General features: G+C 31.9%; 1 protein-coding gene across 27 annotated transcripts in view; it reads left to right on the top strand.

Annotated features, from left to right (window-relative positions):
• Window positions 1-13,010, top strand: part of LOC143253090 (prestin-like) — a 144,425-nt gene that overhangs the window by 91,368 nt on the left and 40,047 nt on the right. For all 27 annotated transcript variants that reach the window (XR_013029372.1, XR_013029367.1, XR_013029366.1 and 24 more), the window contains 8 exons: window positions 1,793-1,940; window positions 2,400-2,513; window positions 3,061-3,138; window positions 7,319-7,414; window positions 7,516-7,622; window positions 8,402-8,471; window positions 8,996-9,105; window positions 12,001-12,055. Coding sequence is in view for 22 of the 27 variants with exons in the window: in XM_076506313.1 (XP_076362428.1) it covers window positions 1,793-1,940; window positions 2,400-2,513; window positions 3,061-3,138; window positions 7,319-7,414; window positions 7,516-7,622; window positions 8,402-8,471; window positions 8,996-9,105; window positions 12,001-12,055 (778 nt within the window). In the remaining 5 variants the exon portion in view is untranslated. The remainder of the gene's footprint in view (window positions 1-1,792; window positions 1,941-2,399; window positions 2,514-3,060; window positions 3,139-7,318; window positions 7,415-7,515; window positions 7,623-8,401; window positions 8,472-8,995; window positions 9,106-12,000; window positions 12,056-13,010) is intronic.

Consider the following 13,010-nt stretch of genomic DNA (forward strand, 5'->3'; position numbering starts at 1 on the left):
CGGTGTTACCTTGAAAATCTGTAGTGACAAACAGTTTTTAATGAATTATTCAACACTCCTTGCACACACTCTTGATAGGTGTTCCTCTATGTAGCTTCAGCTTGTTTGTGAGCGATCATAGTATAACCCTTTATTAACATGCGGTCACTACTTTTTTTATAAAGCCTTTAAGCCATGTCTGAACATTAAGATATTTCAAGTCCGCAGAAATTTATCGGAGAGTCTAACCAGCATTACGTAAAGCTTTTGTGTGAACTCTCTGCTCTACTGATAATTCTCTGTTTTTTTGGATAGTGGCCTAACAACAAAACTTAAAATATAATGTAAAACACTTTTTTAATCAAGGTTTATTTGCAAAGTGCTATTAAATTGATTTCTTCTAGCATTTGCCAGTACCATATGCTAATTCCTTTCTGTATAATTAAGACACTGCATGAGATATCGTGATAGTTATTTCAGACTCTAAATGTGATTTGTATGTTCATTCAAGCGTAACCCTTACGATATGTACAAGTATATGAGAATTGGAAATAAAGAATATGTATTTTCATCCTGGCTCACCCAATTTTCAACAGGACTCAATGAAGTACTGCGATAGTGTTGAAATTTACATTTTGTAATGGCATGAAAGACTTGGCCCCATAAAATGGAAAGAAAAACAAATATTATTTTGTTCTAATGCTTTAGCACAGTACAGTATTAAAATGATTTTGGGGTCTCACCACGTTACACTTCAAGTCACCCCATATGTTTATTCTTCATCTGAAGATAATACGTATATTTCTTTGTTAAAAGTTCTTCTGTAAGATAGTCACCAAAATTCATCACTCCTCTCTATCTGCTTTCCATAATCAAACTAGTTTACAACAAGAATGACAGTTTCCTGTACCCTCCTCGACACAGATATCCACAAGAACTTAGTCCGTCGACTTGACCTGTAAATCTTCACATGGAATAGTATGAATATTCATTTCATTCTTTAGTTACTTGAGCTATGCGATAATTCAAAGAACATGTCATGGAAGGAGCTTGTTACATGTCATTTGTATCGCTTTTGCACATACAGATGCTGCTTGATTAAGTTTCGTACTTTTAATTAGGATGCGTTGATTGCTTGTGCAACTGATTTGGTGTTTGTGGATCGTTACCTCTTACAGGATGATCCAATTTACTCGCCACAGTTTGTGGTACAATGTTTACAGGTCTCCTTCTGGATGTTACTGATTTCCTAAATTGATCCATATTCCTTTGTTTTCCAGCACCATTCAGCACAACGTATATCCCTGTCTTGAATATTTTAAGTCTCCAATCTAAACACATCTTTATGACCTGCGTGTATGAATATTTGGTATCGGAAAAGGCTATTACATACCCTTCCAAAAGTGATCTATTTTTGGGAGCATTACAATACCCAAGAAATTCCATGTAATTTCAAAATGTAGCTTTGTACATTCCGTTCTACAATAACTTTACATTAATTAAGTTTGCTAATTATGTCTTGCTAATTTGAATATTAAAAATTTATTAATATAATGTATTCAACTCTCTATAAAGATAGACAGCAGTTCAAATTTTAATGAGAAACGTAGAGGGACAAGGTATTAGATAAAAACAAATTATAGGATTTAACTTATTAAAGCAAATCGACTTTAAAGTGAATATTTCTTCCATTTTTAACGCATTTTCTTCCAATTATTTAACAAAACGTACCTTTATAAAGAGTTTTGATACATGATAAGATTGTATTATTGCTATTATAACATAAAACCTCACAATAAAACACTTCTCGCAGCTTTCCACACCCAAAGGTGCCGAACTTCACACTTTTCCCACAACTACTAGGTACTGGGGTCGCTATCGCCATTGTTGGCTACACATCGACTCTTTCTCTTGCTAAAATTTACGCCACCAAGTATAATTACATTGTGGATGCTAACCAGGTTTGATTGCTTTTCCTTACAATCTGTAAGTTTACGAAAACAAAATTAGCTTAAAATAAAATATGTGAAAAAGGAAGGCTAATGTTTTTCCATAAAACAAATCTATACTATTTAAAAAAAGAGAAATAAAACTTATTTATATCTGTTTTGCCAAATTATACGTGCTTTACCATTAAGTTTAAGGAATGGAAAATAAAGAATTTAAATTCATAAAAAATGGAGTTATCGTGTTACTTATAATTAACCTCACCAGAACGTTAAAGTGATAACGCTTTATTTTTTTCTTGATTGGAAAACAACTTGGCAGTGTTATTACAAAAATAAGATTTTCAGAATAGTTACGCGGAACTTATTTTAATAAAAGAGTTAATATAAAATACAAGTGAGTAAAATTTTCTTAGCTATTATTTGTACATTTTTAATACATCATTTAATGGATTGTTTTATTTGTACATAAAGGAACTCGTTGCTTTAGGAACGGCAAACATTTTTAGTTCTTTCTTCTTGTGTGTTCCTGGAGCCGCTTCCCTCTCTCGTAGCTCTGTTCAAGAAGGTGCTGGCGGAAGGACTCAGGTACGTCAATGTGGGTGTGTTTTTTTCTTATAGCGAAGCCACATCAGGCTATGTGCTGAGCCACCGAATGATAGATTAAGCGTGACGACATGTTACCCTTTTATTCTTTTTTTCTTTCTCTTTCACATTTTTTGACTGATATTGAGATCGAACATGAAATATTGTTTTATATTCACATCTACAATATTCTTATGTCAGGTATTGTTAAATAATTTAATTTGTATTAAACTTATAACGAATCAAATAGCTTTTAACTGCTTCTGGTACAAAATAGATATAGGTTCTCCAGTGTCTCAGGGGCAAACCTGAATACTTATTATACTAAAAACTGGGTTTTGATGCTGCTGATAGGTATATATAACAATTAATAAGAGAGTGAATAACATCTAGGAGAAGTTAGTTTCGTTATAAATTATCAAACTCATTACTATTGAAAAGAAAAGAGCTGTTCGTAAATAAAGAAATAACAATACGAAGTTAATACCTTAGAAGATACTTTATTGATGTCTTTAAGCCTTATTTCATAATTTTTCATTACCTCAAACAGCTCGTGAGTTTGATCAACTGCGTCGTTCTCCTAGTGGTTCTTCTTGTACTTGGTCCTTTACTTGAAGATTTGCCAAACGTAAGTGGAAACAGGTGATAGAGCTTTTGAAAGTTTTGTTTTCTTAACGCATAAATTAAACTATGTTCCTGCATATTTCATAATGTATTTGTTGAGACTTGTGTTGTAGATAGGAAAATCGTGTAATCATTTCTAAAAAAAAATCAAGAAAAACAGAAGACTGTGTAAGAATTATTTAAACGAAATATGAAAGGCAAATATCTAATAGGGTATTAAACTATTTTTGTTATTAAACTGTTTCGTTTAAAAATGGTACTGACTTATTATTTAGTTTCTTACACAACAATGAAAGAATATTTCGCCTATATTTCACAAATATTTACGAAAAATGTGGATATTACTACTGCAGAAGTTTCCTGTAATTTACTAATTACCATTTCATGGCGCAACACCTGCAACATTCCGTATACACAACACGAGAGCTGTTTATTTAGTTTGAGCAAAGTATTAAGGAAATATCTATTGTTTTAGACATTTTTCTTAAATATATTCTCAACAGTATTTCACGTGTGAATTATTTTTCAGTTGTAGAGTATATTGACCCTACAACGCAAAAATATCCACTCATTATTTCTATCAAAATAGAAAGTTTCAGTCTGAGCCCCAAACCTGAAACACACTGACTGTATTCTTATCAAACAGATAGAATAAAAAATAAAGTAGTTGTGTTCAATAGAACCGTATGAAAGTTACAAACAGATAAATTTCACATTTTAAATATATATATTCAAAAAGCGTGTTGTTTATCATTACCAGCTGAATTTTTTTGAAGGCCTCGTACTCTTTTTAAGTTACAAAAGCTGACGTAATTTGTATACAGTAGAAGAAAAGTGTATTGCGTCTTGTCATGTTAAAAAAAAACTGAAACTCCAATTTATTTGTAAATAGTTTTGAGAAAATTGGAATACTGGTATTTTCACAAATATAGGCCCAATGTCTTGTAGGGCTAAAAGGTTGATTTTTGCTCGATCTGGCTTGTTCATGTAGATTCTCTGGTTGTTGTTTTTTTTATTATTTAAATGTGTTTCAGCCTTATGGTGGTATCAACCTGAAAATAGTACCTTTCAAGGAATTTACAGAACTGAACTGAAATTATGGTTGTATATTTAGATACTACCTGAGAAGTTAATATTATTTATAACACTAAAATTTCAATGGAAAACGTTATTTTAGTACTTTTAATTATGAGAAGTAATTAAAGCAGGAAAAATAGTGTTTAAATAAGTTAGACGAAAGAATATTTAAACCTCAAAATTAACTTGACAAAATACCTCTGGGTTTCAAAATTTACATATAGAATAGTGCATCAAAAAGATACTAAATTGTTCATGTTATGATGATTAGGGCGCTGGATTCGTAATTTGCAGTTTTTGGGTTCGAATTCTAACGTCGAACATGCTTGAGTTTTCATCTATTGGCAAGTTATAATGTGACGATCATCCATACTATTCGGTTAGAGTAGCCCAGTGGTGGATGGTGTTGACTACTTGCCTTCCCTCTTGTTTATAACTCCTAAAGTGGTGAACACTATACAATTAGTGTCTGTAGAGAGCCAACCACTTTATCATGTATGAAGTGAAGAAGTGAAAACAAATCGACAGACATTAAATTAAATTTTATTGCACCCACATTCATAGAATAAAAAATATGAAGATCTATTTAACGTGACGGATTGAACGTATATGTTTTATTTGAAACAGCTGCTTTTGTCCAGGTAGAAATTTTCGCTCTTATTGAGAGTTGTGTCTATCCATATACTTACCCGTTGCAACGCGTTATATATAGAAAATGTGGTGACACAGAAACTATAATTGTTCACAATATCCTCAAACAAATCTTTATGACTATCTCCAGCTGCAGCTTAAAATTTTATATATCGAACTAATGCTATCAAATAGTCAATAGTTACAGCACCATCTAGCTACTAGCTATGTTTATTATTGTTTAAGTGCATAAAGTTAGCTACCATACCTAGTAATCCTTTACCCATAGTAAGTAATAAAAATAACTGCTAAACAAAATGCATAACAATTGGGAGTTTAAAGACCTTCAAATATGGTTACCATAGACAGTATTTACTCAAATTACGAATCCCTCTTTTCATTCATTCCACCAAATGTCATTGTGGGTAACAGCATGGAGTCAAAATAAAAGTTTATAGTTTGGGCAATATCTACAACCTTATTTAGTTGTTTTTTTAACTTTCTTACAATCCATATTTACAGTTGTTGTTTTTTTATTCCAATTTTTCATTTATCTTGTTGAATATGATCCACTTTCTAAATTCCACAGTGTGCGTACCCACGAGATGTGGAATGCAGCTCCTAGAATTCTTCTTTTTGCCAGTCTTATCGGAAAGAGGTTGGCATTACACCTGGTTACAAGCTGTTTCACATATTTTATGTTTTTATTTGTGTTCTTGTTTCTTTACGCTCCATTCTAATTTAGGAATAATCTGTTTCGTTGCTTAGGCCCGTTTCTAATAGTCATTTAGAGAAAAGTTCTTTATGCCTGGATCAAAACTGGATGTTTGGTTTCGTAAAATGCTTTTAATTTTTTTTTATAAAAGTCAAATTAAATTGCTTAAGGTTATGCACACCACATTGATACAAAAGTAATGATGTAAGCGTCCAAGACGAAAGAGTTACTGTTCCAAATGGTACAATTAACAAACTTATTTGAGTATGGCATTAATTAAAATACATATACACAACACTAACGTAATGTATCTTTGCTCTGATACTTGTACTCCACCCTTTATTTGGTACTGTAGTATTTAATCTTGTACGTACAATAAATTATTGTGATGAGTTTCGCAGTAATGTCCTTACATTTCTCCAGTATCAATTTAGTGTATATGTGTGTGTGTGTAATTGTCACTGTCCTCACGATTTAGGTTATTTTAACAATTTAAACTTCCAGTAGCATATAATTTCATATTAAAAGGGCGAAGACTAGGAATGTTGAGGGTATGGCAGTACCACTTATACGTGGTTCCTACAGTATACAGAGATTTCGATTTTACTCAAAAGTTGTTTCAATGTCAGTGATTGATATTAGTGTATATACACAATCAATTTGTCTGAAGAACCTGAAAATAACATTTACGTTTATCAAATGAGAGCTTACAATGAACTTGTTTTTTGAAATCGCGAAAGTGTCAGCGCTTTACTTGCATTAAACGCCTTGTTTGTCAACTCATGTGTATAGTTCAGCATCAATATCATTCTAGGTAATAGCGTAACAGCTATGAATCTCACCCTTCCATAAATAGCACGGAATACATCTTTATTCCAGTTTGTTTTGTTTTTTCCTGAATTTTCTCGCAATTTCTTCTGCCACATTTGACTTTCTTGTTGACTGGCTGTGTCAAGGTAGCGCTATTTTCACACTGGTAAACACTACTTTGCTCTCACGTTTGACTTACTGTTGGTATCTCGAACTGTTCTTTTTGAGAATGTAATTATGACCGTTTCTTAAGAATGCGCATGTTCATACCAGTATTTGAATTATCTAAAAAAAAATGTTATGTAGGATATTAAGTCGACTTAGTTATAATTTTGGGATTGGCTGAGTGATGAACTGTGTATTGCTTTTACTGTGGGTAGTATTTTAATAATAGAAATAGCTATATCTGAACCTAGCAATTATTCAGGTTCAAAATTCCAATGCGACCAACTTATAATATATCCTCAATTTGATTTGATACACTCTAAAATTTATAAGAAAATCATTTGTTTTTCCAATACTTGTATCTCCATGACTTAGAAGCTTGTAAAATTAGAAATAATTAAGTTCAGTTTTCATAGTCTTTTACGTTTAATTCATTGTTTTTAAGGTAAATTATGTGCAACAAAAAATGTTAAAATTTCACCCCATCAAGTAATATTTAAGGCTAAAGGTAAAAATAATTTACACAGGTTACATTACTAAAACACTATAAATTCGTATAATGTATGTCTGTCATTAATAAGTAAGAGTGCAAAATTTTAGGTCTAATAAACTTTTTCCTCTATCTAATTTTTTTCATGCGTTCTTTTAATTTTGTTTGACATCATTGTTTAAAAAATATCAGCTCGAAGCACAAGCACGTTTTATGTTTTTATAACAAATTTAATACAATTAGAAGACCAACTGTACACTTTCAAACTTGTTTTAACTTGTCTCTTTATTTTTTCAGTGTATCTTGTCTTCCATTATTGTGGTTGCATTGAAAAATCTTCTGCTTCTTGTCAAAGATCTCAAAAATTTCTGGGGAGTCAACAAAATAGATGGCGTAAGTTTTTTTTAATGTTTGGTTTATTATGTATTGATTCTTTTTATTATAAAGAAACTTGTAGGTGGATTTTTTAACCACCTGTGCTCATTCTTTTTCAGATGATTTGGGTTGTAACGTTTTTGGCCGTCTTGATACTAGATGTTGACATTGGACTGGGAATCGGACTGGCATTTTCCTTAGTCACGATCATTTTCAGGTCCCAAAGGTAATCGTTACTTTTCATATAAATTCTTATAAAGCTAATTTTATCTTGTCAGCTCTTACTACATCTAACACCTATCCACACCCAAAACATGTTTTAGCGACTTTTACCAACTCTTCTGTTTATCCTCCTTTTATTATGTACATTTGATTATAGAAAAGTACTGTACTATCTACATGCAGGGTAGTTATTAATTATTAGATCGTATTACTGATTTAAACAACTCTATGCAACAATAGTAGCATACTCTCCTCAACAAACTTTGTTTTCTTTTCTTTTTTATTAGCTGGCCAACAAGTTACTTAAATCTGGAAATATTTCATTTTAATCATTTTTCTAATGTTAAAAAAATCGTAAAAGCTGTTACCTGTATTATATTTTTTTAAAAAGTAAAATTTCTCATTATATATTGTTACAGCATGAAATTTTAAGTCAGTTTTTAAAAATAAATCTCGTATTTCATTGTAAGAAAAATGAAAGAACAAGAAATATGATTAATAAATAATATATAAACACAAAGAGGAGCTGGGCATGGCCTAGCAATTAGCAAACTGTAGACTTAAGAATTCATGGTTTATGTTCCTTTGCCATAAATAAATTATGCTCTGCACTTTTGCCATAGGCACACTATAACATTGACAATATTTAATTAGAGCACACAAAAGCTTTCTACTAGTATGTTGATTCACAATTACTGAAATGGGAAGGCTTATACAAACAGACTTTCAAACACACCAAGTAAATAAATATATTTTTGCTGTATTTTTCCACTTTTTTTGCAGACCAAAAACCCATCTGCTAGGATGTATACCAGAAACAACAGTTTATGTTCCTTTGAAAAAATATTTAACAGTGAGTAACATTTATGAATAATAAAACTTTGGTAGAAAACAGTAATAATCTGCATTGCATTTAGTTATTTTATTAGAAAATCCAATGCAGTGCAGGTACACGCTGCTACGGAAATTTTGTAGCAATGGAGATTATAAAATTTTAATTAATTATTAATTCAGAATGCCGTTTTGCCTGATTATTTATTATTTTGTCCTCAAAGGACTTGTTTCTAGTCTGTATCAGATGAAACTTCTGAAATTTTATCTTCTTGTAGACATGCTCAAAAATAGGGAAACGCCTTCATCGATAACCTTTAAAAAAATACACCTTCAATTGATTATGTAGTTTTCTCTTTTTCTTAATTGAAAATGTAAAATATCTTTTAATTTTTGAATCAATGAATAATAATCAAAAAGAGTGCTTAAGCTAGTAACTGACAATGATCATCTAATTAAAATCTTGCAACATATTAAACCTACATATTAACTTCTTTTTTTATATTTTTTGATTATTAAAATTGTGAAATTCTCATCTGTTCCTAGGCACAGCAGATTCCTAGTGTAGTCATATTTTACTTTGGAGGACCACTACATTTTGCCAATATAGAATACTTTGAGTCAGAAATGATAAGACAGACAGGTATATTGCCAAGGTTAGTATGTAAATAGCACATCATCAAAGGTAATGGTAACTGAGAGCCCAGAGTAGCAAGTTATCCAGGTGTCAGGACTGGGTAGTTTGTGACAGAAAAGAAAAAGTGAAATAAACACTAAAAAGAAAGACTTAAACATCTTCCAAGTATAAATTCCTGTATAAAAGATTTACTTTTTGTAACATGTGTATACAGGTGAACTGCAGAAATAACACGATATAATACAAATTTTGTTCCTGGGTAGCATGTGTTATTTCTTAATTGTTTATGTTGTAAAAGTAAAGAAACTGGTCATTATTCCCTTCAAACTTTGCTTTTGTGACCTGGATAATAAAATTTAGAAATTAACCTATTTTCTATGTAAGAACAGGCAAATTTGCACATTTTTATTTACATGAGGTCTGAATAAAACAACATATGAATCAAGATTTACATGTATTTATACTAAAGTTATACAGAAATAAAAATGTTTAGAAGTGAGTAGTTTCCAAGATTTGCGACTGTAATGTAAATCAATTTCACGTATCAGCCCTCAAATATAGTCTCCCATCATGTTTTCATTGTACACTCCTTGGTAGCGGCGTTCAAAGTTCAGTATATTTTGGTGGAAGCGCTCACCTTGCTCCTCTGAGTATGCCTTGAATTTATCAATATGAGCATCAAGCCCATTTTGCCGTAGTTCTTCACCAGAGCCTCAACCAGTTTTACATAATTTTTGGCTTTGTGATTGCCCAAGAAGCCCCGAACCACTGTGACAAAGCTGCCCCAAGCTTTTTTTTCTTTCCTACTGAGCTTCTTGGGGAATTCTTTGCACTTTAGGATCTTCTTTATTTGTGGTCCAATGAAGACACCAGCTTTGACCTTTGCCTCAGACAGTTTAGGGAAGAAGCCTCGAAGGTACTTGAAGTCTGCAGACTTCTTATCAAGCGCTGTGACAAATTGTTTCATAAGAACCAATTTTATGTGCAATGATGGTTACAACACCTTCTGGAGGTCCACAAGTGGCTCCTCACAGAGAATCGGTCCATTGTCGCTAGTGCTTCCTGTTGTAGTGTGCTGCGGTGTTCCTGCTGTCCCAAAGGCAAAGATAACAGGAAAACTTAGTAAAGCCTCCTTGGAGACCCATCAGGAATGTCACCATTTTGAAGTCTCTGATAACCTCCCAGCCATACTCATCATACTTCAAGGCTTCTAGCAAGATCTTAACACTGTTGTATTCCTCTTTGAAGTTCACCGAATGAGTTAGGGGAAGAGACGAATACTTATTCCCATTATGGAGTAGCACAGCTTTGAGGCTTCTGGATGAGTTATGAATGAAGAGGCGCCACTCGTGTGGGTTACAGGCAATTGTAATTGCCTCGCACAGACCGGATACATTGTGGCAGAAGCAGAGCCCATCTTGAAAATGGGTATGTTTGAAAATTTCGTTACCCAGGTCACAAAAGCAAAGTTTGAAGAGAAAAATAGGTCTTTTACATTTACTTTAGGTATAAGCAATTGGGAAATAACAAGAATAACAATCTGCCCAGGAACAAGAAAAAGTAAAAATTTTGTTATATAGTGTAATACTAACAGTGAGGCATTGTTATATTTTATATGTAAATACCTAAAAAATAAATAGCTGAACCATTTAGATGAGAGCACAATTCTTGGATCTTTTGATGTGATATATATAGTTTGTGTAAACACCTTACTGCCATGAAATTGCCAAAGGAATTATTATTTTCACTGACAAAGAGATCCTAACAGCCTGCATTATGTACCTCAGTGAAAAGTGAAATCTTAAAATATGTGATTAACTATAAAAACAATTACATGCAGAAAGTTTTGGACCACAAGTTAGTTTTGTTAATATCTGTGGATGAAAAGCATGTATACAAAGATCATCAACTAAGTTAGAGTACTCTAACACGTAACAAACCTCACAATTAGTTAAAACCTTTTTTTTATATTCAGATATCTAAAAGGAAGAAGTAATTTCAGAAACTGTAGTGTTGAATCTAGCACAACAGATATGAAATATTACATCAGTACCTATTTTGATACTTTGGAATTAAATATTAGAAAATGTTTTTCATATTATTAAAACAGTTCCTTGTTTTATGCCTGAAGATTTATAATGTTGAAAGCTTTACGCTCAACAACAATAAAACAAAATAAAAAATCTCTGTTTCATTCAATTTAATAAAAACATTATGCAAATAAACAACTGCCAAACAGTTAACATAATAATCTCAAGAGGAAATACTGATACTTAAAGACACATGTTACAGGATCATAAAGTATGATCACTGCATCTTGACAAGAAGTGGGGTAAATTTCTCTTTATTTGCTCACAAGCTATGAGACTTTCATGGCTAATCTCTAAGCGTTTTCATCCCTCAAAGTAATTTTCCTTTGTTTCTTAGGATGTATTGAGCATTTGTAGCTAAAACTAGGTTATTTTACTTGCTGAAAGAGAAAATCTACTATTTGCCACCTGAGGTCGAGACATTTCACAGTGTTTATAAATCAACTGATAATTTTATTTATCCAAGGTAGTGGGGAACTCAACCTCTTTATCTTTCTAAAAACAGGTGTTTATTTTTAGTTCTATTTAACGGGAAGGGGTCGCATTTTTTGTTATTTCAGGGTAATTTTGCTTGACACCAGATTGACCTATTTTTTGATAAAGGAAAAGTACTTGAGAATTTTGAACAACGAAATTAAGCTTTAATGGTAGTATGTATTATGTTAACCTAGTTCAATTTGTAAGAGTACTTGCACTCAGCATCAAACTTTTAGAAAGTGCAAATGTTAAGTTACCATAATTTTAGAAGTTTTTCATTAAATAAAACACATTAGATAACACAAGTCTATAGTATATCATGTATAGTATTGTTTGTTGTTTAACAGTGCCATTACTAGTTCAAAGAAAAGGCTTAAGAAAAATGTGGAGAATACTCTAAAGGTTAGTAACAATAATTCAATAGATATATCTTATTTATCTTTTATTTTGGGTAACGTTTTTCTCAACTGGTGGCAATCATATAGATGGCCTTCATGAACAGGACAATAGTTTTTTATAACCAGTGCACTGTGATTTGAGCATTTTTAATAGTAAGTTGGTAAATAACAATTTAAAAGTATAATAAAGTAATTAACTTTGAAAGGAGTGTACCACATGTTTCAAAATAACATTTGTCTGTCTTCTTCATTGTGCTTTCTTACTCAAATATTCAACATTTTTGTCAAACTTCCATTGTTTATTTTTTTTTACGTTTCTTTTACATGTAAATAATTGTGAGTTCAATATATTGTCTATAGGATAACCAAAACTCAGCTGTGTTTGCTACATGAATATTCTTATGCTTATTGTTGCATAATTTTTAGCATATTGTTTTATTTTTAGTTGCTCCTGGTGACAAGGTGTAAAAAATAGTGTGTGATTCTGTAAATGTTGGCCCAACATGGCCAGGTTGTTAAGGCACTCGACTCTTAAACTGAGGGTCTCGTGTTCGAATTCCCATCACACCAACATGCTCACCCTTTCAGCCATGAGGGCATTATAATGTGCAGTCAATTCCACTATTCATTGGCAGTGGGTGGTGATAACTAGCTGCCTTCCATCTAGTCTTAAACTGTTAAATTAAGTATGTCTAGTGCAGATAGCCCTTGTGTAGTTTTGCACGAAACTCAAAACAAACTAAATAAACCTGTAAATGTTATTTAAATCTAACTAAAAGTGAGCGAAAGAGCTGAAGACATTTATTAATTCTTGATAGAGATTTATCAAATTGATTGATCAGTGAGAAACTCAGTTAACCAAAATTCTAAAGTGAGCATCAGTTATACTAAGTTATAATAATATGTAAACATTCAGTTATTTGATGAAATTAATATGGTTTGTAAGACTTATTCAGTAA

Source organism: Tachypleus tridentatus, chromosome 6 (assembly GCF_004210375.1).
Source record: "Tachypleus tridentatus isolate NWPU-2018 chromosome 6, ASM421037v1, whole genome shotgun sequence".
NCBI classification, from domain to species: Eukaryota; Metazoa; Arthropoda; class Merostomata; order Xiphosura; family Limulidae; genus Tachypleus; species Tachypleus tridentatus.